The 24708-nt window shown below is 59.5% G+C and overlaps 2 protein-coding genes and 1 long non-coding RNA gene across 4 annotated transcripts; 1 reads left to right on the top strand and 2 right to left on the bottom strand.

The window, feature by feature from the left end:
• Positions 1-140: 140 nt before the first annotated feature.
• On the bottom strand, positions 141-1530 carry LOC308052849. Its single transcript, XR_013923588.1, has 3 exons — positions 1405-1530; positions 923-1007; positions 141-213 (listed from the first exon to the last, which is right to left on the bottom strand). It is a non-coding gene; the product is annotated as an uncharacterized lncRNA (long non-coding RNA).
• Positions 1531-1625: 95 nt separating this feature from the next.
• XNDC1N (XRCC1 N-terminal domain containing 1, N-terminal like) lies at positions 1626-3438 on the bottom strand (the record flags this gene model as incomplete). The annotated part of the gene is made up of 5 exons (XM_080338788.1): positions 1626-1784; positions 1961-2124; positions 2802-2957; positions 3051-3189; positions 3394-3438. The coding sequence occupies 5 exons, from the start codon at positions 3436-3438 to the stop codon at positions 1626-1628; spliced, it is 663 nt and encodes a 220-aa protein (XP_080194914.1).
• A 2102-nt stretch (positions 3439-5540) lies between these two features.
• On the top strand, positions 5541-23593 carry RNF121 (ring finger protein 121). 2 transcript variants are annotated; one of them, XM_080363740.1, is made up of 9 exons: positions 5541-5603; positions 10482-10519; positions 12963-13104; positions 13776-13930; positions 15040-15147; positions 15969-16089; positions 17554-17687; positions 21173-21274; positions 22380-23593. In XM_080363740.1, exons 1-9 carry the CDS (start codon positions 5547-5549, stop codon positions 22498-22500), a joined length of 978 nt encoding a protein of 325 aa, XP_080219866.1. In that variant the 5' UTR covers positions 5541-5546; the 3' UTR covers positions 22501-23593. The 2 variants fall into 2 exon arrangements, with proteins under 2 accessions (XP_080219866.1, XP_080219867.1); XM_080363741.1 differs by lacking the exon at positions 5541-5603 and adding an exon at positions 9287-9322.
• The last annotated feature ends 1115 nt before the right edge of the window (positions 23594-24708 follow it).

Raw genomic sequence — 24708 nt, 5'->3', positions numbered from 1 at the left:
CGTTGAGCTGATGGATGGACAGACAGACACCCCATGCTGTGCCCAAGTAGCAGCCTTTTGACACCCAGGGCTGAGCACCCACCTGAGCAGAGGGGGCAGATGCCCGTGTCCCCGCCACCGCTGTCCCCTCCCCGGTCACCCCGCCGGGCCCGTCTCTCTCGGGGGCTGCAGGTTCTGGCTTTTCCTCCTGATGTGGAACTGGCGAGCGAAGACCTGGAGAGGAGGGTTTGAGCTTGGGGCTGTGTCCTGTGTCCCATCCGAGGAGCGAAGGGCCAGCCCCGCGTGCAGGGAGGACTTGGAGCAACCCCAAATCATTTGGGTTGGAAAAGGCCCTCCAGACCATTGAGTCCAACCATTAACCGTCCCTGCCCCTTGTCCTGAGAACCTCCTGTCCGTCTGTCCAGCCCTCCAGGGCTGGTGACTCCAGCACTGCCCTGGGCAGCCTGTTCCAATGCCCCACAGCCCTTTGGGGAAGAAATTGTTCCCACAGCCCTTTGGGGAAGAAATTGTTCCCACATCCAACCTCAACCTCCCCTGGCGCAACTTGAGGCCGTTTCCTCTGCTCCTGGCGCTTGTTCCTGGGGAGCAGAGCCCGACCCCCCTGGCTCCAAGCTCCTTTCAGGCAGTTCAGAGATCAGAAGGTCTCCCCTCAGCTCCTGTTCTCCAGCTGAACCCCCCAGGTCCCTCAGTCTCCATCACATTGTGCTCCAGCCCCTCACCAGCTCCGTTCTCTTCTCTCCACTCGCTCCAGCACCTCAAGGCCTTTCTTGGCGTGAGGGCCCCAAAACTGCCCCCAGGGTTGGCGGTTTGTCCCCCAGCAGGTCCCAGCACAGAGACGGTCACTGCCCTGGTCCCGCTGGCCACCCCAGTGCTGGTACGGGCCGGGGTGGGGGCAGGAGAACACGGGGACAGCGGGATTTACCTGCTCGCTGCTTCGCGCACTCGCTGCCTGCGCTCCGGCTGCCCGTGGGCTCTCGGGGCTGTGGGGACGTCATCCTGCACGGACCCTGGGGAACAGGGACAGGGAGTGATTCCTCCCCACACCCGGATCTCATGATGGAAGGGGCCGGGTGACACCTGAACTGGTGACATTTGTGGGCAGGAAAACACCCGTGTGACACAAACCAGTGACTGCTGCCTCCTGCTGCCCCAGTGCGACCAGTAAGTGGGTGACAGCAACTAGGGCAGCTGTGAGATTGACCATCACGCGTCTCTCACGCCAGCGAGGAGGGTGATGTGTCCCAAGGACCATCAACGGGGCCAGGATGGGGAACGGGGGTCCCTGCAGACACGGGCAGAGCCCTCAGCAGGACGAGACCCCTTGGGCTGGTTTTGGGGTACACGTACCAACAACGTGAAGGCTCTTTGCACCACAACGTGCCCCACACGGCTGCTCCGGCTCACCTGGCACCGTGGGGCCACCCAGGTCCCCAGCCAGCAGCTCCTGGTGTCCCCCGGGCGCTCCTGTGCTGGTTCTGGGTCTCCGTGCCCGGCTCCGCGCCGCCGACAGCACCATCTGCGCCGGGCGGCTGAGGCACACGGGGCTCCGGGCGGCCGGCTCCAGCTGCTGCAGGCGGCTCCTCAGCTGCTGCTCCTCCCTGCAGCTCCTGGGGACAGAGACACCGTCAGTCCCTGCGCTCGGGGACAAGTGGCCCCAGGCCCGGCTGCACAGTGAGGGGACTGAAATGGACCAGCCCGGGTACGTACGAGCGCGGTTCTGGATAGAAAGTCCGACGAAAAGCAGGGCTGGAGCGCCAGGGAGTGTCCACAGGGTCAGTGTCTTCCTGTAGGACAAGTGGGGGGTCCTGGGAATGGGGAGCAGCTCCCTGTGCCCCCCACCCTGCATGCAAGCCCTGATTCTGCCCAGCGACTGCCCTGCTGGGGCACAAGTGGTGGTGGCAGAGGAGAAACCCTGTCACCGGGCATGCCAGCGGGTTCCCTGGTGACACAAGGCAACTACCGGGGGTGGCGAGTGCTGGGGGGGCGGTGGGGGATGTGGGGGGTCCAGCGGCGTGCGCACACGGATGAAGGAGAGCCCGAACCTGCCGTGCTTGCTGAAGGGTTGGCTGCCCGTGAGTCGCAGCCGGTCCCACTGCTGACCCAGCGCCGGCGCCAGGAAATCCGCTGGGGGGGGCAGAGTGGGGACCAGCATCATGGCGCTGCCCCCACTTGGCACCCAGCGCCACCGTCCCCCCTCCAGAAGCAGGACAAGGTGACAATTGGGGGGTTAAGGGCACGGGAGAGGCCAGGACAAGGAGGCACAGAATCACGGAATCATTTTGGGTGGAAAAGCCCCTCCAGACCATCGAGTGCAACCATTCCCCAACCCCGGCACTGGCCTGTGTCCTGAGAACCTCCTGTCCGTCTGTCCAGCCCTCCAGGGCTGGTGACTCCAGCACTGCCCTGGGCAGCCTGTTCCAATGCCCCACAGCCCTTTGGGGAAGAAATTGTTCCCACATCCAACCTCAACCTCCCCTGGCGCAACTTGAGGCCGTTTCCTCTGCTCCTGGCGCTTGTTCCTGGGGAGCAGAGCCCGACCCCCCTGGCTCCAAGCTCCTTTCAGGCAGGTCAGAGATCAGAAGGTCTCCCCTCAGCTCCTGTTCTCCAGCTGAACCCCCCAGGTCCCTCAGCCGCTCCATCACATTGTGCTCCAGCCCCTCACCAGCTCCGTTCCCTTCTCTCCACTCACTCCAGCATCTTAAGCCCTTTCTTGTCCTGACCGGAGCTGCTCCAGGACACCCGTGATCCCTGTCCCCCCGTCCCCTTCCATCAGCCCCCTGGGCCTCTTCCCTTCTCTTTACCTTCCTTGAACATCCGGACCCCGCAGCGGTTCTGGCCCAGTTTGGACTGGGCCGGCGTCATCAGCACGACGCTGGGCAGGAGGGTGAGGAAGGGCCGGTCACGCGGCCACGAGGAACGTCCCACCTCGATCTGCAGGAAGGCGCAGCCACAGTTCCCTGCGATAAAGCAGGAGGGACAGGAGGTTTGGGGGCTGTTGACCCCTGTCCAGGGGACAGCCCCGCCGGGGGACAGGAAGGGGACGCACGTACCAATGTCCACGTAGCCGATGGGACTCACCCGCTCCAGCTGCAGCTCCACGTGCAGCCGCCCGCTGCGGTCGCGGGGGCAGCAGAGCCAGGGCCGGGGCTCGTCCTCCCGCAGCAAATTGTCCACCGGGAACTTGGGGTCCTGCGTGGGACAGCAGAGACGTCGTCACACAACCAGCTCCCCCCATAACCATCTTGTGCCAGCAACCGCCCAGAAATAGCAAAAATTGCAGGTAATTTGTACCCATCTGCAGTAATTAGTGCCCTTCAGGCATTGCCTAACGAGGCTGTGCCTGACACCTGTGCTTTGCAAAGCCCCCCCACCCTGGAGGAAACATCCCAAGACCTGCGAGGAGAAGGACACGACGTAGCTGATTTTCACCGGGGCCATCGGGGATCCCCCGGGGACGATACTTTGCTGGGACTGAGCAGCCTGTGCGATGGATCCCTGGGGGGAATGAGGGGTTGGTTGAAGCCTCTGCCCCTCCCAGCCCCACTCAAATCCCCCAGCCCCTCTGCAGCCTCCCAGCTCATCTCACCCACCTCAGCAGCCCCATCCAGTCACCCCAGAGCCCCAAACCCATCCCAGCAATTCCCCCCATCAGCCTGTTTTCCCACAGCAAGAGCCCCCACAACTGCCTCACAATCCAGTAAGCAGTAAAGCATTCGGGAAAGCTTTGACACAGTGTGCCACAGCATCCTCGCTGCTGAACTGAGGGAGTGCGGTCTGGATGATCGGGGAGTGAGGTGACTGTGAACTGGCTGAAGGGAAGAAGCCAGAGAGTCGTGGTCAATGGGGCAGAGTCCAGTTGAGGCCTGGATCTAGTGCAGTGCCTCAGGGGCAGTGCTGGGACCAGTAATATTCAATATATTAATCAATTACTTGGACGAGGGAATAGAGTGACTGTCAGCACGTTTGCTGGTGACACCAAGCTGGGAGCAGTGGTGACACTGGAAGCTGTGCTGCCATCAGAGACCTGGACAGGCTGAGAGCTGGGCGGGGAGAAATGTAATGAAATAGAACAAGGGCAAGTGTAGAGTCTTGAATCTGGGCAGGAACAACCCCAGGTTCCAGTGTAAGTTGGGGAATGACCTATTAGAGAGCAGTGTAGGGGAAAGGGACCTGGGGGTCCTGGGGACAGCAGGGTGAGCATGAGCCAGCACTGGGCCCTTGTGGCCAGGAAGCCAATGGGACCTGGGGTGGGTTAGAAGGGGGTGGTCAGTAGGTCAGAGAGGTTCTCCTGCCCCTCTGCTCTGCCCTGGGGAGACCACACCTGGAATCTTGTGTCCAGCTGTGGCCCCTCAGCTCCAGCAGGACAGGGAACTGCTGCAGAGAGTCCAGCACAGCCACCAAGATGCTGGAGGGAGTGGAGCATCTCCCGTGTGAGGAAAGGCTGAGGGAGCTGGGGCTCTGGAGCTGGACAAGAGGACACTGAGGGGGGACTCATTCATGTTGACAGATATATAAAGGGTGAGTGTCAGGAGGATGGAGCCAGGCTCTTCTCGGTGGCAACAAATGACAGGACAAGGGGCAATGGGTTCAAACTGGAACACAGGAGGTTCCACTGGAAGAGGAGAAGCAACTTGTTGGGGTGAGGGTGTCAGAGCCTGGCCCAGGCTGCCCAGGGGGTTGTGGAGTCTCCTTCTGTGCAGACATTCCAACCCGCCTGGACACCTTCCTGTGTAACCTCATCTGGGTGTTCCTGCTCCATGGGGGGATTGCACTGGATGAGCTTTCCAGGGCCCTTCAACCCCTGACACTCTGGGGTTCTGTGAACCCCCCGTGTCCTCCACAACTGCCCCTCCCCCCCCCCCCCAGTCCCGTTCACCCGCTCACCGATCGCGAAGCCGCCGCCTGAATCTCCCGCCCAAACCGCGTGACCTCTGACCCCTGACCTCCGCGGGCCGCTCCCCGCTCCCTCCGCGCCTCAGCGCCCCCGTTCCCGACTCCCGGCTCGGCTCCAGCTCCTCGGTTGGTTCAGGTCCCCGGTCCTGCCCCCGCCCCCCGTTCGAGCCGCCGGTTCGAGCCCCCGGCCCGGCGCTCCGCCGCGGTGCACGATGGGACACGTAGTCCTCCGGCAGCGCCGCGTCACCGCCCGGGCTAAGGGAGCGTCTGCCATGTGCGCTCCCTCTGAAACAGCGTGAAGCGGCTGCAGGAAGGGATGGGGGGAAGGAGGCGGCGGCTCCGCAGCGTTCACACCCGCGGCCCTCCAGCGTTCACACTGGCGGCCCCGCGGTGCAAGGCAGCCATGGTAACCGTGACTGTGCTTCCGGCTCCGCAACTGGTAAACGGCAGATGATCCCTGGGCCGTGACAGCTCGCCCCGTCCTCCCGCCTCAAGCGGCGCTCCTGACGGCTGTCCCGCCCCTCCTCTCTTCTGATTGGTGCTAGAGCAAGCGCCGCGCCTCGCGATTGGCCGAGGCCTCTGCGGCGTAGCCGGTGATTGGTTGACGCTGGCGGAAGGAGTTGGCCGCTCGGGGGCCGGGGGGGGGGGGTAAGATGGCGGCGGTGCTGGAAGTGGAGGTTGGAGGCCCCGTCGAACACGATGTGGAGGAGGTAACGGGGACCATGGGGGCGACGGGGAGGCAAGGGGCGGCTGTGGGGCGGGGGGCGCCAGAGCGGAGTCGGGGGTTTTGCTCGGGGGATCGGGGGGCGCCGGGCCGGGCAGAGGCGGGGGGTCCGGGGTGGCCCCTCAGAGCACTGGGGCTCTAGGGAGCTCTGAGGGGCTCTGGGGGTCCCTGAGGGGCTCTGGGGGTCCCTGGGCTGGCGGGTGGGAGTCTAGGGCACTGGGTCTTGTAGGAGTTTGGGGCAAAAGAGTGTGAGGAGTGTTGGGGTGAGGGGTCTGGGGGCGTTTGGGCACTTGGTGCAGGGACTTGGGGGTCCCCTGGGGCTGAGGGGAGAGCGGGGCAGTGGGGTGAAGGGCGGGGAACTGCCTGGCGGGGCCAGAGCGGGTGATGGTGGGGGCTCAGGAACAGCCTTTGAGGAAATGGGGGGCTCAGATGTGGGGGGTGTTGAGCACCGGGGGGAGGACAAGCCCCTCGAAGGACTTTGCCGAGTCCCCAACGCTGGTGCAGCTACAGGGGGCTCCTGGATACACCCCCTGGGTCCTTCGGCGCCGGCGAATTATTTCCACTCTTCGTTAATTCCCTGGTTGTCAAACTGGTGGCTGGAAAAGCCATGCAGGAGCTGGGGGGGATTTGAGGGGGACAGGAGCTGCACAGGGAACGTCCTGTCACTGCGCTGTGCCCGTCACCACGCTGAGATTATTAGTAATTAGCGGCGCTTGTTGCCCTTGGGGAACTGAAGTTGTGTGAGGTAAAGGGCTTTAAGAGAAGCTCTGGCCGTTCCTGTGCTCCTGGAGATGAAAAATTATAAAGCCGGAAGAAAAATCCGCTCGGAAAGCTGGAATTGGGAGCAGAGACCCGGCTTCTGTGTGGCTGGTGCCACCGGACCGGCGCCGCTGTCCTGGGCTTTGCTGTCACCTCGTGCTCCGGAGCTTCTCCTGATACCCTAAAATCAACAAACTTGGGGAATCGCTTCTGCTTTGCGGAGCTGGCGGCACCATGGGAGCAACGAGATGGTCAGCGGCTTGGCGGTTCTCAGCGCTTTTCCTCCGGAATTGGCAGTTTGGCTTAAAAATCCTCAGGTGCAACAGGTGGGATTTGGGGAGTTTGCCAGTGGGATGGAGCCGCGGAGCGTCCTGAGCGTGTGGCCGAGCGAGGAGAGTCCGTCCGCCCGGATGTGTGTCCGCCCCGCGCCTTGTGCCGCTGCCGGAGAGCGGGTACAGCGGCGTGACAGGAGGGTTCGGCCTCAAACGGGAGGATTCAGCCTCAAATTGGAGGATTCAGCCTGAAATCCGCTGACCAAGCATCTTAAACCACAACCCAGTCAATCTCGAGTTGCATTTTGTTATGTTTGAAGAAGTTCAGTGGTGGATTTGAACTCTTCCAGTCGCGAGCGCCTTTGTTCAGGGGCTGCAGCGAGTGGGAAACCTCTTCCCTGTAAAAATGTGGAGGATGTGGCTTCTCCGAAGCAAAATTCCTGGTTTTCAGCGGGTTGGCTGAGGGGGCGTCGTGAGGAGGCAGCGGATGAGGCGGTGTGTGCTTTATCCCTGCAAAACCCGCATCTGCCGCGACAAAATCTGTATTGTTGTGTTATCCTGAGATCTCAGCAGCCTCCTCGCTAACGAGCTGTTAACGGCGGCGATCTGGAAGCGGTTTATTAATGTTTCACTGGACTAATGCTGAGAATTGCGCAGCTTCAGCTCTGCCTGCGTGGAACTCGGGCGGCCGTCAGAGGTTCTATTGACAATTACTGAAGCGTTGATCAGTCGCTCTGCTCCCTACACTCTTTTACGAGCAGAAGAAATGAGGAATTGAGGTTGCAAAGTGTTCACTAAAGGACCCACCTCTTCAAAATGTGCCTCGGGTGAGTGGCCGGACTCTCAGCTCTCTGCAGATTTATCTTCCAAATGTTCCAGATTGTTCCTCATGAGCAACATGAAACAAATCCTGAGGTTTGGGCTGCGGGGAAGGTGCGATCAGGTCCTGGCGTCCGGATCCTCAGTTTTTATGCCCAGCACCGTGCGTAGCAAATGGTGGATAATGTTGTTTTTGACGCCCGAAACACCGCGGAGCTGCGTGACACGAAAAATAATCGGGAGCTGCTTATTGTCCGTCCTCGCCCCGTTCTCCTTCCTCCCATCTCGGATTTAGAGTGTAAGGAGATTACAGGCGGCTCACAGCTGGGACGCGTCCTCCTCTCTCCCTGCTTCTGAACTGCAAAAACGGGCAATTAGCAGGATTTTTATTATATATAACTGCAGCTTTTGCATTTTCCTAGAGGGAGATGATTCTTTCAACCATCACGGTGATGGGGATCGTGAATTCGTGGTGGCTTTGGGCCACCAGCCTCTGCTGAAAACCGGGGAGCAGCGCAACTTTCTCCCAAAGGCCGTGATATCGTGTCCGAGGAGAGAATTAAACTTTAGTCACAAATATCCACTTTCTGCCCAGAGCAAACTGGGGTTTTGAGTGGTTCATGAATTCCAGAGGAGCCAGAGGGCTGCTAACAGGAGATTGAAAAGCAGAGCTCTTCAGTTTCACTGACAGGAATAGAAAAGGCTCCAAAAACTGGGTGTTAAAATGTTCAAAAACCCGAACTAGCAGCAGAGGCGACGCTTGGTGGGGAGAGCAGGTGCTTCCTGGCGTCGCTTCTGGCGCTCGGATTCACCGCAGCTGTTCAGTTTTAGAAGCAAAGCTCAGTTTTTTCGGTAAGGGAGGGTGTGGATCCCGCAGGGGTTAAGCGGAAGGTCCAGCTCTGCCAAGTCGCGTCTGAACAGGCATCACATCGTCTCTGACCTCCTGCCTGGCACATCCCGGCCTCCCTTAATAAAGTGATTTCAAGAACGTGAAGCTCCGTCCTTGCGATCGAGGGAAAATCGTACCTGAGGCTGCGGATTCTTGCACGGCCGAGGTGGCAGCTGTGGGGACGCGCTCGTCTTGGTGACGTGTCGGCGGGATTTCCTCAGCATTTGCTGGGAGATTTGGGAAGACACTGAGGGGAAGTGTCACCTTGGCGGGTGACGAGCCGGCGTGGGGGAGGAGAGACCAGAAACCACAGCACAGGGGAGAAAATAAGTGATAATCGAAGGTGCTGGACTGTGAAGCGTCTTCGTTCAGCGAGGACATGATGGAAACTGGGGACGAGGGGGAGCCCCTGGGTGACAGCGCAGAGCTCATGGTGGGACAGAGCGATGCCGGAGCTGAGCTGGGCTGAGAAGTGCCTGGGGATTTCTCAGCGTCCACCAGCGCTGACTTGAGAACACCTTTAATTTTTACCGCTTATCAGAGCTGCCATCCTACCTACAAATTGTTTGCCTGAGGTTTTGAAGGGAGCGCGGCAGCCGAGCCGATGAATCGGGACGCGAGAGCTTTGGGAACAGGGGAGCTCAGGCTGTCCCAGCACGTTTCTCAGAGCCGACGTCGGATCGTCACCAACCAGCGGCTCCAACGGGGCTTTTCACAGCTCTGGGTTTTGCATCTCAAGGCCTTGGGGACCGCGGCAGATGTGTCACCGCGGGTGGACGGCTCGCTGCCGCGCACGTCTTTCCCTGCCTCGTCACCCAGGGGGATAATTAAGCACCACTGAGGGATAATTAAGCAGTGTGGAGGGTGCGATGCTGCAAGAAGCCAATTTGGGGAACAGCCCCCAGGGATCTGCTGCACTGTCATCAGGGTGGAGGTTGGAGCTGAGCCCGCGGCTCCGTACCCAAGGTGAGGTGGGACTTGTTCCCGGGTACGTGTCTCCGGTGTGCGCAGGAAACCGTGATAACAATGTCTTTGCTGTGATAACAACGTCCTTGCCGTGACCTGGTTTGGCTGTTTCTTCTTACAGCTCAGTGCCTGCTTGCTGGCAAACACGGGGCGCAGGTGTTTGGGGGTTTTGGTGTTGGTGTGCACAGCCTCAGGCGAGGTGCTGGAGGTTCTGTTGCAGAATCAGAGAATGGTTTGGGTTTAGGGACCTTCTAAGCACATCTAGTCCAAGCCCTGCCGTGAGCAGGACGAGAGGAAACGGCCTCAAGTTGCGCCGGGGGAGGTTGAGGTTGGATCTGGGGAACAATTTCTTCCCCAAAGGGCTGTGGGGCATTGGAACAGGCTGCCCAGGGCAGTGCTGGAGTCACCATCCCCGGAGGGTTGGACAGACGGACATGAGGTTCTCAGGACATGGGGCAGGGACAGGAGTGGGTTGGACTTGATGATCTTGAAGGGCTTTTCCACCCAAAATGATTCTGTGGTTCCACAGCTCAGCCTGTGCGGGGGGGATCGCAAGCTGAGCTGGGCAGAGGTTCGCAGAGGAGCTTTGAAATCACTTCACCCGCCTCTTTCTGTCCGTTGGACCTCTCAGATGGAGACCGTCCTGAACACTCAGCAGAAACTTCCACCCACCTCAGCAAAGCAAGCCCTGAATCTTTCTTCTTCCATGATTCCTTCTGCAGATTTCCATTTCTTTTTGGCGCTGGTTTGTTGCTGTGCAGATGCCATCCTGCAGCCTGTTGGGATTTGGGGCTCTCTGTCCTGTTGCAGACGTGCGCTGGGATCGTCCCTGCAAGCCCGGGGATGCCCAGCTGGGTTGGGAACATGGATTTAAAGCAATTCCTCTTGTGGACATCGCGCAGAGCCTTGGTGGTGCTAAAATGCAGGGGATAAGGGTGCTGGAGGAGCAGGGGACGCTGCAGCACAAGGACAGCCCTGGGCTGCGGGATCACCACAGGCACATCACGGGGTTTGGCGTTGAAAGATTCAGAATCCATTATTTCCATTCTTAAAGCTCTGACGGGGAGGGTGAAATAAAGAAATGATCCATTTTAGGCTGGTGCTGCTGCTCTCAAACCTCAGCGCTTGATTTCTTTAGCGTTATTTGTTTTCTCCTCAGGTTGACCTTTCGCACTTGTCCCCGGAGGAGAGATGGAGGTGAGTCTGGGGGGTGACCTGTCTCAAAACACAATGCTATTTCTTTTCTTCTTTTAAACTACATACTAAATATTCCTTCCTTTCCCTTCGCCAACCCAATTTCAGCCAGATACTTGTTGAAAAACACACTAAGGCCAGTCTTCTCTCAGGATGGATTTATACAGGATGACTTAAGATCAGAGAATTTGGTGTGTTTGTTAGATTTGGATTTCCCTCCCCACACAACTCAAACTTAAGACCAGGAACTAACTTCCTCTAGCTTAAATTTGAACTTAAGAACGAGATGTAAGGATGTAACAGTCTTAATTCTGCCTTGGTTTTTGGTTAAACAGCGTGAACTGCAAAGAAACCCCAGGAGCCTATAGCGCATTGGTGTGGAAATCCCTCGTTCCAGGATGTAAATGGGGTTGCCCAGTGCAGAGCAAAATGTTTTTCTGGGTATTGTGGGGTTTTCTGACTGTAAACTATGCCCCCCAACCCCTTCCATCCTCTCCCATGCTGGGCGAGAGGCAGGATTGGTGCTGGTGGCTCCAAAAACGGGCTGAGGGTTTGATGTCGAGCATTGGTGCTCGATCGTGGTCATAGAATCACAGAATGGTTTGGGTTGGAGGGACATTCAAAGGTCATCTAATCCCAGCCCTGCCATGAGCAGGGACATCTTCACAGCTCAGGGTGCTCAGAGCCCCGTCCAGCCTGGCCTGGGATGTCTCCAGGGATGGTTCATCCACCACCTCTCTGGCCAACCTGGGCCAGGCTCTCACCACCCTCAGGGCAACAATTCCTTATATCCAGCCTGAATCTCCCTCCTTTAGTTTAAAACCGTCACCCTTTGTCCTATCACAACAGGCCCTGCTCAAAAGTCTGTCCCCATCTTTCTCATCAGCCCCTTCTAAGTCTGGAAAGGCCACACTAAGGTCTCCCCGGAGCTTCTGTTCTCCAGCTGAACACCCCAACACTCTCACCTGTCCCCCAGCAGAGCTGTTCCAGCCTCGGGTCATTCCTGGGGCTGCTCTGGCCCCTCTCCAGCAGCTCCATGTGTGTCTGTGCTGAGGACCCAGAGCTGGACCAGCACTGCAGGGGGGTCTCACCAGAGCGGGGCAGAGGGGCAGGATCCCCCAAACCTGCTGCTCACGCTGCTGGGGATGCAGCCCAGGACACGGGTGGTTTCTGGGCTGCGAGCGCACGTTGCCGGCTCTCAGTCTCTCATCCACCAGCACCCCCAAGTCCTTCACCTCAGGGCTGCCCCCCATCCCTCCATCCAGCCTGGATTGACACCGGGTATTACCCCGACCCAGGTGCGGGACCTTGCACTTGGACTTGTTGAACCTCATGATGTTCTCATGGCCCCGCTGTGTCCAGGTCCCTCTGGATGGATCCCTTAGGTCCCTCAGGTGTGTCACCTGCACCACTCCGCTTGGTGTCACCCACAAATCTGCTGAGGGTGCACTCGATCCCACTATGTCACTGCTGAAGGTTTTAAACAGTACTGGTCCCAGTGCAGACCCCTGAGGGACACTTGCTTGTTACCAGTGTCCATCCAGACATTGAGCCATTGAGCATCACTGTCTGGGTGCCACCATCCATCCAGTTCCTCACCCGGTGATGATGACGGCGTTGCCGCAGTGAGCCGCCGGGTGAGCGATATGAAGGCGTGTGCCACGCTGGCTGCTCCAGGTCCATGAGGTATCACCACCTCGCTCCTGCCAGGATGGGCTTGGCGTAGCCTCGGCTTTCATGGTTGAGAAATGAGCTGCTCTCAGTGTCATGGAGACACCTCCAAAGTCAATTCGGACAGGGAACAAGCTCCAAATGGACTTTTTTCTAACCAGAACGTTTTAGCCAAGAAACCAACTGGAAACGGGGTTTATCCAAATTGTTTAGCGCTCCAACAACATCGTAAAACACAGATTCAGATACTAGTTGAGGATATTATTATGATTATATGGCCACGTAAGAATAATGAGGATCCAGAACGTGTTGACCCACAAAAAAACAGAACTAGGAGAAATAAGAAACCAGGAGAAATAATCACTTGGTCTGGGGAGCAAGGGCTCACCCAAGGGTTTATCCAGGAGGAAAATCGCTCCCCGAGGAGCAGGTGAGGGCTCCCAGTCTTGGGAAGTCTCCTTAGATAGGGTCCCAATCCAAGGGTGCGCTTTGTCCACAGCCCAGCTGCTCCCAGAAGGCCACTCCAAGTGGGGCTTTGCTGGAAACCCCACTTTACAGCCCAGTTGGATCTGGCTGTGGCCGTTATGACACAGTCCAGAAGCTTCTCAGCTTCTCTGGGCACCGTGTTGGCTGAGGATCCATCTATGGACCTCTTGTCCTTTCTCTCCTCTGGATTGCCACGCGGTCCCCATCTCCACGATGCTCCCTCCTGGTGTCTCCCGTGCCAAGGTGTTTGCCGGCGCATCCTTCAGCCGCCGTGTCCCCGTCGTTGCAGGGTGGAGCACGCGCGGATGCACGCCAAGCACCGCGGGCACGAGGCGATGCACGCCGAGATGGTCCTCATCCTCATCGCCACGCTGGTGGTGGCACAGCTGCTGCTGGTCCAGTGGAAACAGCGGCACCCGCGCTCCTACAATGTAAGTGTCCCACTGCGGCCGGTTCTTCTCCGAGGCTGGATGCTGATTTAGCGGAGGCTTTTAGCTGAGGAGAAGCGTGTTGCTGTTTTTCTCCTCTGGTCTGATGTTGAGATGCCCTCATCTTCCCAACAGTGCTTGGGGATGAGGATGGCAGCACTTGGAGATGTTTTGTGTTATAAGCGATACTGATAACTGGGTTTTACATAGTGCTTTGACACCGGGGGATGGGACACACAGCTCCCGGGCGTTGTCCTGAGGGTGGAATCACAGGTTTGTGTTGGTGGGACCTCCCCAGCTCCCCAGTGCCCCCCCTGCCATGAGCAGGGACATCTGCACCAGCTCAGGTTGCTCAGAGCCCCGTCCAGCCTGGCCTGGGATGTCTCCAGGGATGGTTCAGCCACCACCTCTCTGGCCAACCTGGGCCAGGCTCTCACCACCCTCAGGGCAACAATTCCTCATATCCAGCCTGAATCTCCCTCCTTTAGTTTAACCCATCACCCCTTGTCCTGTCACAACAGGCCCTGCTCAAAAGTCTGTCCCCATCTTTCTCATCAGCCCCTTCTAAGTCTGGAAAGGCCACACTCTGGCTTCCTTCTCGTAATGAACCTTTCCAGGCAATCCCTGTAACACTCGGTGAACTTTAACCCGAATGTGTTTGCCTGTTCCTGCAGATGGTGACGCTCTTCCAGATGTGGGTAGTGCCTCTGTATTTCACCATCAAGCTGAACTGGTGGCGGTTCCTGGTGATCTGGGTGCTCTTCTCGGCGGTCACAGCTTTTGTCACCTTCAGGGCAACTCGCAAACCTCTGGTCCAGACAACGCCCAGGTTCGTACCCTTGTTTCTGGGAAAATTCCTCAGCTCCGGGGTAACCGTTACAAGCAGCTCTTTCCAGTTTCGTTGCCGCGAATCATGGGCTTAAACTTTGTACTTCAGCACATAATTGAGGCAGCGCTGCGCTCGGGGGGGTGTGAGCCCGGTGCACGTGGCGCCCGAGCCGGTGGCGGACGGGCAGAGGGCACGTAAGCTGGAGGCCTCACCGGGAGCGTTTGTGCTGAGACACATGGCTTTTTGGAGATCAGCTGATCATTGTGGTTGGAAGAGACCCTCAAGCTCATCGAGTCCATTTGTTCCCCACTCCTGTCCCTGCCTCATGTCCTGAGAACCTCCTGTCCGTCTGTCCAGCCCTCCAGGGCTGGTGACTCCAGCACTGCCCTGGGCAGCCTGTTCCAATGCCCCGCAGCCCTTTGGGGAAGGAATTGTTCCCCACATCCAACCTCAACCTCCCCTGGCGCAACTTGAGGCCGTTTCCTCTGCTCCTGGCGCTTGTTCCTGGGGAGCAGAGCCCGACCCCCCTGGCTCCAAGCTCCTTTCAGGCAGTTCAGAGATCAGAAGGTCTCCCCTCAGCTCCTGTTCTCCAGCTGAACCCCTAAGTCCCCGAATCACCCCCAGGGTTGGCGGTTTGGCCTCCCCAGGTCCCAGCACAGGGACGGTCGCTGCCCTGGGCCTGCTGGCCACCCCAGTGCTGGTACCAGCCAGGATGCTGGTGGCCTCTTGGCCACCTGGGCACACGCTGGCTCATGTTCAGCCGCTGGCACCAGCACCCCCAGGGCCTTTAACAGCCGCTGTTCCCAGCTGCAGCGTCCATGGGGTTGGTGTGACCCCAGCGCAGGACCCGGCACTTGGCCTTGTTGCCCCTCAGACAACTGGCCTCAGCACAAAGATCCCGAGGTTTCTAGTTTGAAAGTCAAGACCATGTTCAGCCCACAGTGGCAGCAGATCCATACCTTGATTCGAAATTTAAAGCATTGTTGCGCATGTGTTTGGGTTGGTGAAGTGTCTGCAAACAACACCCGGGTTTGAAAAGTAAAACCCTTGAGGTGCTTGATGTGGTTTCATTCAGGCCAAAGTAGTTAAATTATTTTAATTCTTTCCAGACTGGTTTATAAATGGTTTCTACTAATATACAAGATCAGCTATGCCACTGGGATCGTGGGGTACGTGGCGGTGATGTTCACACTCTTCGGTCTTAACTTCTTATTCAGGTGAGCGAATCTTTTGGGTCCAACTCACAGGGCGGGGGATGTAACACACCATGTGGGATAAGGGCTTGGCTCCCCCTCTGCAAAAACAATTGTCTTAATGAGCTAATTAATGAGGCCAAGGAGACTCTTGGGGTGTCCTCTCGCTGCTGCGAGGATCCCGGGTGAGATGCTGGTCCCTGAACTGGTCGGAGTGGCTGGAGAGCCCCAGTTCCAGTTCAGCCATGTGGGCAGCCCCCCGGTTCCATGCATGTCCAGCCAAGGAACAGCCATGTAGTTTTCTTTGCTACCCCAGTGGAGTTACCTGCACCGAGCAGCCGGGACCGCTGTGGCCGCAGAGGACCCTCGCCCATGGTTAGAGACATTGATTCCTTTTCTAGAACACTGAGCAGAGCTGGCAGCTGCCTGCGGAGACATTGGAAGTGTTAACTGGGCGCTTACTGGGAGCTGGGCTGGTGCGTGAGGGAGTTGGAGAGATCACAGAATAGTTTGGGTTGGAAAGGACCTTCAAAGGTCACCCAGTCTGACTGCAGCTGCTCATTCCAGAGGCTGGTGGGGGCGATGGGCACCGAGTATCGGACACCTGGGGTGTGACACCCACGTTTCCCATCAAACGCTGCTTATCGACACCCAAGGTGAAGTGTACCCGAAGGGGGGACAGGGTTGGGCTGCTCAGGTACCCCGAAGAACCTCTGTGCGTGGCACTTACTGGTGCCATACGTCCACTACCTCGGTGGCCACTCCCGTGACAGGGTTAATGCTGTGGGCTGTGTCACCCCCCGAAAAAAACCCCTCTTGATGTCGCTTGGGCTCTTCTGTTGTAGAATCAAGCCAGAAGATGCGATGGATTTTGGCATCTCCCTCCTCTTCTACGGCCTTTACTACGGGGTGCTGGAGCGGGACTTTGCCGAGATGTGTGCGGATTACATGGCCTCCACGATCGGGGTGAGTTACCGCTGCACCACCCCCGGGCAGAGTCCTGCCCCCTCTTTTGGGGGTCTGAACTGTGTCACTCGAATCAGAAGCTTTTGTGACCCCCATATGGAAAGGTGCATCAGCCCCGGCTTGAGGGGGGTATCCCCGAGGCTGCTGCCTCCCTCGCTGTGTGATCTCTGCGCTGGGAGGTTTCTGACGTTACAAGTTGCTCTGAAATTGTTTCTTAAGAGCAAAGTATCCCTGTGCACCCCCCCACCCCCAGAAGCACAAAAAACGAGGAGTGGAAGGATCTGCTCAGCCCCTCCACCTGCGTGACAAATAGTTCTCTACGTTCTCTACTGTGTTCACCTCGAATCCTGGGGGCAGTTTTGGGCCCCTCATGCCAAGAAAGGCCTTGAGGTGCTGGAGCGAGTGGAGAGAAGGGAATGGAGCTGGTGAGGGACTGGAGCACAAGTGTGATGGAGACTGAGGGACCTGGGGGGTTCAGCTGGAGAACAGGAGCTGAGGGGAGACCTTCTGATCTCTGAACTGCCTGAAAGGAGCTTGGAGCCAGGGGGGTCGGGCTCTGCTCCCCAGGAACAAGCGCCAGGAGCAGAGGAAACGGCCTCAAGTTGCGCCAGGGGAGGTTGAGGTTGGATGTGGGGAACAATTTCTTCCCCAAAGGGCTGTGGGGCATTGGAACAGGCTGCCCAGGGCAGTACTGGAGTCACCATCCCCGGAGGGTTGGACAGACGGACAGGAGGTTCTCAGGACATGGGGCAGTGCCATGGATGGGTTATGGTTGGACTTATTGATCTTGAGGGGCTTTTCCAACCAAAGCGATTCCATGATTCTAAGACTCGATGATCCTAATGGGTCCCTTCCAACTCAAGATACTTGATGATGATCTGTCTCCCAGCCTGGCTGTGGGACCTGGGACATGGCAGGAGTGACCCGGGGCTTGTGGCTGTCCCTGGATCATGTGGCACCAGAGCTGCGTGCGGGCACACCCGCACCCCCCGTGCGCTGCATCGGGCCAGTGCTGAGCCAGCTGGCTCCGAAATGGGGGAGGGACAGCAGCTCTGTCCCAGCCACAGGGAGTGGGGGCTCACGCTGTGTTCGCTGCCCCTGCCAGCCCCAGGTTGTCATCTTGGCTCAGATCTGTGACCTCCAGCTTGTCCTGCTTTCATCCCCAAGCTCTGCCCTCGGTGCAGCAGCCCCACGGGGGAGCAGAGCGGGGAGGTCCCCGGCGTGGGGAGGGGATGTATGGAGCTGGGATCTGATGGGCCACCACGTCACTGAGCAGCTCCCTGTCCTGTTGTAGTTGTTTCCCGCAGCCGGACCTGTTAAGGAGGTTTTTAAGCCCAAAAGGCTGGGGCTGGACTCCTCATGCGCTGACCCCAGCCCTCCTTAAAGCTTAGCCATGATGCTGCGGGGGTGGGACGCGTGTGTCCCCCGCTGTCAGCGCTCTCCCTCTGCTCTGCCCTCGCTCAGTTCTACAGCGCCTCGGGGATGCCCACCAAGCACCTCTCTGACAGCGTCTGCGCCGTCTGCGGCCAGCAGATCTTAGTGGACGTCAACGAGGAGGGAATCATCGAGAACACCTACCGCCTCTCCTGCAACCACGTGTATCCTTCTCCTCCGGCGCCAGCCTCTCGCCTTACTGGCTCTGCCGGCCAGAGCTCCTGCCCCACAGCTTCCCCAAAACGCCCGTCCCGGGGCTGTCCTGCTGATGCTGCGCGTGATCCCGGCCTGTGTCATCGCTGACCTGGCACGGAAAGAAGCCACGTCCCGCATGTCCCTGAAATCACTTCCTCGCCGCCTCCGTGTGCGTTACAAGTGGTTGTTTCCTCTTCCTTCCCCACCCCAGCTCCCCCCTCGGCTCTGGCCATGCTGCTGTAGAGCTGCATTTGTGGCTGCCTTTGCCAAATCTGCTGGAACCTGCCTGCCCAGCGCTTGCCGCAGTGCCAGCTCTGGTGACGTGTGGTGAGGCCTGAGGGTTGGAAGGCTCAAGAAAGGAATCTGGCCCGGCTGGATATTTGTGCTGAGGCCAATTGTCTGAGGGTCAATAAGGCCAAGTGGCAGGTCCTGTGCTGGGGTCACAACAACCCCATGGACGCTGCAGTTGGGGAACAGCGGCTGGAAAAGGCCCTGGGGGTGTTGATGGCAGCGGCTGAACATGAGCCAGCGTGTGCACAGGTGGCCAAAAGGCCACAGGACCCTGGCTGGTACCAGCACTAGTGTGGCCAGTGGGACCAGGGCAGTGACCGTCCCTGTGCTGGGACCTGGGGAGGACAAACTGCCAACCCTGGGGCAGTTCTTGGCCCCTCACGCCAATAAAACCCTTGAGGTGCTGGAGCGAGTGGAGAGAAGGGAACGGAGCTGGTGAGGGGCTGGAGCACAATGTGATGGAGACTGAGGGACCTGGGGGTTCAGCTGGAGAACAGGAGCTGAGGGGAGACCTTCTGAGCTCTGAACTGCCTGAAAGGAGCTTGGAGCCAGGGGGGTCGGGCTCTGCTCCCCAGGAACAAGCGCCAGGAGCAGAGGAAACGGCCTCAAGTTGCCCAGGGGAGGTTGAGGTTGGATGTGGGAACAATTCCTTCCCCAAAGGGCTGTGGGGCATTGGAACAGGCTGCCCAGGGCAGTGCTGGAGTCACCAGCCCTGGAGGGTTGGACTGACGGACAGGAGGTTCTCAGGACATGGGGCAGTGCCAGAGATGGGTTATGGTTGGACTTGATGATCTTGAGTGGCTTTTCCAACCCAAATGATTCTGTGATTCTCTGAAGTGTCCCTGGTCCAGCTGACGTGCACTGCCTGTGTCACACCAGCCGCAGTGCTGTGGCTCTTGGCCAAGAGCCTTGCTCAGGGGGAAAACCCCACCAGCCCCACGGAACATCCCTCAAAAACCAGCCCCCTGCTCTTGCACTTCTTGTGTTGCAGAATCCCAGAATGTGAGGGGTTGAAGGGCCCTGGGAAGCTCATCCAGTGCAATCCCCCCATGGAGCAGGAACACCCAGCTGAGGTTACACAGGAAGGTGTCCAGGCGGGTTGGAATGTCTGCACAGAAGGAGACTCCACAACCCCCTGGGCAGCCTGGGCCAGGCTCTGACACCCTCACCGGGAACAAGTTTCTTCTCAAATTTAAGTGGAACCTCCTGTGTTCTAGTTTGAACCCATTGCCATTTGTCCTGTCACTGGTTGTCACCAAGAAGAGCCTGGCTCCATCCTCATGATGCCCACCCTTTCCATATTGATCCCATGAATGAGTACCCCCTCAGTGTCCTCTTGTCCAGCTCCAGAGCCCCAGCTCCCTCAGCCTTTCCTCACACGGGAGATGCTCCACTCCCTGCAGCATCTTGGTGGCTGCGCTGGACTCTCTGCAGCAGTTCCCTGTCCTGCTGGAACTGAGGGGCCACAACTGGACACGATATTCCAGGTGTGGTCTCCCCAGGGCAGAGCAGAGGGGCAGGAGAACCTCTCTGACCCACTAACCACCCCCTTCTAACCCACCCCAGGTCCCATTGGCTTCCTGGCCACAAGGGCCCAGTGCTGGCTCATGCTCACCCTGCTGTCCCCAGGACCCCCAGGTCCCTTTCCCCTACACTGCTCTCTAACAGGTCATTCCCCAACTTACACTGAACCTGGGGCTGTTCCTGCCCAGATTCAAGACTCTACACTTGCCCTTGTTGTATTTCATTACATTTTTCCCGCCCAGCTCTCAGCCTGTCCAGGTCTCTGATGGCAGCACAGCTTCCAGTGTCACCACTGCTCCCAGCTTGGTGTCACCAGCAAACTTGCTGACAGTCACTCTATTCCCTCATCCAAATCACTGATGAACATATTGAATAACAGCGGCCCCAGCACTGCCCCCTGAGGCACTGCACTGGATCCAGGCCTCAACTGGACTCTGCCCCATTGACCACGACTCTCTGGCTTCTTCCCTTCAGCCAGTTCACAGTCACCTCACTCCCCGCTCATCCAGACCCGCTCCCTCAGTCCAGCTGTGAGGACGCTGTGGGACACGGTGTCTGTGTGTGTGTGTCTGTGCCCATCCTGCCCGCTCCAACCGCAGCCCGGCAGCTTCCTCCTTCCCCAGAACTCCCCCACCGCACCGTGTGGTTCCTGGTGCTGTGGAACCGCTCAGCCCTCCCAAGAGCTGCCGGATGAGCCCTCGCTGTTGAAACCAAAAGCCCTGGGGCTGCTGTGCTGGGACCGGGGCGGGGGATTCCAGGGGTGACTCAGCGGCAGAGCTGGGGTGTCCTTCAGCACCACTCGAGTTACCACCGGCGAGGTGGTTTCCAAACTCGGGCCTGAGCAAATGTCACGCTGGCAGAACTCGTCGGCTAAATTTAAACTGTTTTGGCGAGGTTTCCGCTGGCCTGGCCCCAGCAACGGCCCCGTCCCCATGTGTCACCCACCCTGTGGCGACTCTGGGGAGGGGGATCATTGGCTCATTAACCCGCTGTGGGCAGCAGAGCCGTCGCCTGGGAGAGTTTCTGTTGCCTCCGTGACACCCTTGTGCGTGGGATCCCCCGTCACTCGCCGCACCCCAGGGCTGCGCCGTGGGGTGAAACCGCCGCGTGTTTCCTTGTGACTTCTTGGGGCGGGTGAGTTCTCGTCACCCGTCCATCGCCACCCGGGAGTCAGACCTGGGGAAAACTCATTGTTAATCCCCAAGAAGCCTTTGCAGGAGCCTTTGGTAATGCGGGCAGGTTGCAGAGCTTGGACAAACCTTCCCGGTGCTCCAAGCCGCGGCATTTTGCAGCCGGACACATCCATCTGGCGCTGAGCTCGCATCCAGGAGCTTCCCTGAAGCCACATGGGTGTAACCCGGCTGCGGTGTGACCGCGTGCGCCAGGCCCCGTCGGTGAAGGGTTTGTTGGTCACAGCCCCCGTGACGCCTCGGCCGCCCCACCAGCCCCTTCCTCTGTGCCTGGAAGGTTCTGCACCTTCTAGGAAAGCGTTGCACAACGTGGCCGCCCTTGCGCAGCGTGGATGGTTTCTGTCCCCGGCACTGTGGTGTGGGGGTCACTTTTTTTAAGCTCAGTGGTTTCCTCCATGCTCGGTTGTGTCCAGCCTGAGGCAGTTTCCCCTTAACGTGCTGCTCCCCAGGTTTCACGAGTTCTGCATCCGTGGCTGGTGCATCGTCGGGAAGAAGCAGACATGTCCCTACTGCAAGGAGAAGGTGGATCTCAAGCGGATGTTCAGTAACCCGTATCCTTTCTCGTCGGCAAAGCGGGGAACAGGGGTTAGAGCACGCGGCCGTGCCCGGGAGCTGCTGGAGACCCCGTGAACCTGTCCCCGAGCAGGGTTACGTCACCTGGCACAGAGCTGGGAGGCCGTGGACTCCACTGAGGCTGCTCCTCTTCTGGGTGAGAGATGCAGATGTTCACCGGTATTCCTCCCGCTGGTAGGAGGGCTCAGCCCTCCCACACTGTCCCCCCGCCCCCCTTGTCACCACAGTTGGTGACGCAAGCCCCAGGTTTGGCTTTTCCACCTCAAGACGCTCCCGTGGGGATCACAAGTCCCTGCAGAGCCCGCGCGATGTGTGGGTGTCTCGGCTCCGTGTCCATCCTGCGGGAGGGGGAGATGGTGACACCGGGACCTTGTGTCCTGCGGGACACCTGTTGTCACCCCCGATCCCCTCTTGTCGAAGTGAGCCTGGCTGCAACCATCCCTCGCTGGCCACTGCGGAGCGCCAGCACCGTGTCACAGAACCCCAGAGTGTCAGGGCTTGAAGGGCCCTGGAAAGCTCATCCAGTGCAATCCCCCCATGGAGCAGGAACACCCAGATGAGGTTACACAGGAAGGTGTCCAGGCGGGTTGGAATGTCTGCACAGAAGGAGACTCCACAACCCCCTGGGCAGCCTGGGCCAGGCTCTGACACCCTCACCCCAACAAGTTGCTTCTCCTCTTTCAGTGGAACCTCCTGTGTTCCAGTTTGCACCCATTGCCTGTTGTCCTGTCACTGGTTGTCACCAGAAGAGCCTGGCTCCATCCTCCTGACACTGCCCCTTTCCATATTGATCCCCAGGAATGAGTCCCCCCTCAGTGTCCTCTTGTCCAGCTCCAGAGCCCCAGCTCCCTCAGCCTTTCCTCACACGGGAGATGCTCCACTCCCTGCAGCATCTTGGTGGCTGCGCTGGACTCTCTCCAGCAGTTCCCTGTCCTGCTGGAACTGAGGGGCCACAGCTGGACACAAGATTCCAGGTGTGGTCTCCCCAGGGCAGAGCAGAGGGGCAGGAGATTCCCAGTCCCCGTGGCATCTTCGGGTGGCTCCTCGGTGGTCCCCATGGCTCTTTAACTCTTTCCTGCCCAGCTGGGAGAGGCCTCACGTCATGTACGGGCAGCTGCTGGACTGGCTGCGGTACCTGGTGGCCTGGCAGCCGGTGATCATCGGCCTGGTCCAGGGCATCAACTACATCCTGGGGCTGGAGTAAGGGCAGGCGCTGGGGAGCCGCGAGAGGACACGTCCCCGGGCAGGGGACACAGCGGGGGACGCTGGCTTTTCTTCCGTCACCTCTCAGGACCTCGGCCGCCCCCGAGGACCGTGGCATTGGGGGTGCTGAGGGAGGACCCTGCCCTGGGGCCCCTCTCCCCGTAGGGCTGGGGGAGGCTATTTGTTTTGGTTTTTTTTTTTAAAAAAAAAAGAAAAAGCAATTATTTTAATGAACATATTTAAAACTTTCTATTGCAGATGACAAGAGATGCTTGTCCCGTTTCCCTCCCCGGCCCTTGGCACGGCCCCGGCCGGCCGAGGTTTTGGCTGGGGGGTTGTCTCCATCTCCCCCTTCTGCCGGGGAAGGTGACAGGGAGAGGGGCCGAGGCGAGGAGGGGACACGGGGCAGCAGGGACAGGGTCGGGCTGCCTGGGGGCCAGAGCCCAGCGCCGGGGGACAGGGGCACCGAGCGCTCTCCTGAGCTGGGACGGGGGCCCTGCCTCGGGTGACACTGTTGTACCCTCCTCTTTCCTATGTCCCTCCCCGGCGAATGGCGGCGGCACCCTTCCCCTGCGCCCTTTTTGGTGACGGTACAGCAAGAGCAGCCTGAAAGCACATTAACCCCGTCCCGCAGCTCGGGGACATCTCGCCGGGATTTGCCTCTTTGGCACTAATGACAGGGACGGAGCGAAGGGCATGGGCTGCGCTGGCATTTCCCTGCCCCGGCGCCGCGCCAGCATTGCCGAGGCTCCGTCCCTCCGGTGCGAGGGACCTTGAGCTCTGTTTTCGGCAGCGGGCGGGCACAGCCTGTGACAACATCAGGGGACAAAGTCCCTGACCCCAGGGAGAGGCCGGGGCGTTTTTTGGGTGGCAGGGACTTGCATTTCCCAGCCGTGTCCCCTGAGGGTGCCGGGCTCTGGCGAGGGGACGCGAGGCCGCGTCCCCCCGTTCCTGGCGCGTGGGAGATTTGGGAAGTGGCGGTGGCTGCGTCACGGGGGGACCCGCCGTGGCTGCGCCACGTGCCCCGCCGAGCCCTGCTGCTTTTCTTGCGGGTGAAACCACGTGGCGATGTCGTGCCAAAACACAGAAATAGAGTCCTGGAAACGGAGACGTGGCCGAGGGTTTTTCTTGATCGTCTTTTCGCTGTTCCGGGGTGGGGACAAAGCACCCTCCCTGTGTCCCCTGCCCATCTGTTTCACCCTGGAGTTGGGTTTTGTGGGTTCAGGGATGTGGAAGCGCAGGGGATGCCCTGCGGTGAGGACGTGGCTGCTGTCCCCATGCCGGCAGGTGGAAGGGGACGTGTCGCGCTCGGAGAGGTCCCTGCGATAACCCCTCTCCCCGCCGCGGTCCTGCCCTTGTGGGAAGCGTCAGTAACAACCGCCGGGAGCGTCGGCGGGGTTTTAGGGGCTTTTTTCCAGGTGGTGCCTTGGGCCTGTGCCCATGGGGATGTGGGGGCTGCTCCTGGCCCGGCCGTGCTGGGGACGGAGGTGGCCCAGGGGCTTGCGATGGCTTCGCAGCCTGACCTTGGTGTCCCCCAGACCCTCCGCTCTCCTGCTCAGCCCCTGCCGCCCTGGGCTGGCTCTTGGGGGGGACTGTGCCATGGGGAGGGGTCTTGGGGTCCCTCTGCCCACACTGGTCAAGCGCTGGAGCAATGCACTGGAGGGGACCCTGGGGGGTTTCTCACCTTCATCCCCTGGAGCTGGGGAGGCCAGCGATGAGCCGGGGGCCTGTCCCAGCTGGGACACCCTGGGGACATCCCTGAGCACCCAAGGTTGGGACACCCTGGGGACATCCCTGAGCACCCAAGGTTGAGACACCCTGGGGACATCCTGAGCACCCAGGGCTGGGACACCCCAGGGACACCCCCAAGCACTGAGAGCTGGGACACCCCAGGGACACCCTGAGCAGCCAGGGCTGGGACACCCTGGGGACACCATGAGCACCCAGGGCTGGGACACCATGGGACACCCTAAGCAGCCAGGGCTGGGACACCCCAGGGACAACCATGAGTACCCAGGTCTGGGACACCCCAGGGACACCCTGAGCACCCAGGGCTGGGACACCCTGGGGACACCATGAGCACCCAGGGCTGGGACACCCCAGGGGCACCCCCAAGCACTGAGAGCTGGGACACCTCAGGGACACCCTGAGCACCCAGGGTTGAGACACCCTGGGGACACCCTGAGCACCCAGGGCTGGGACACCCTGG

Source organism: Nesoenas mayeri (assembly GCF_963082525.1).
Source record: "Nesoenas mayeri genome assembly, chromosome: 1".
NCBI classification, from domain to species: Eukaryota; Metazoa; Chordata; class Aves; order Columbiformes; family Columbidae; genus Nesoenas; species Nesoenas mayeri.
Note: the sequence above shows the minus strand (reverse complement) of the source record. Positions and strands in the feature narration are given on the sequence as shown.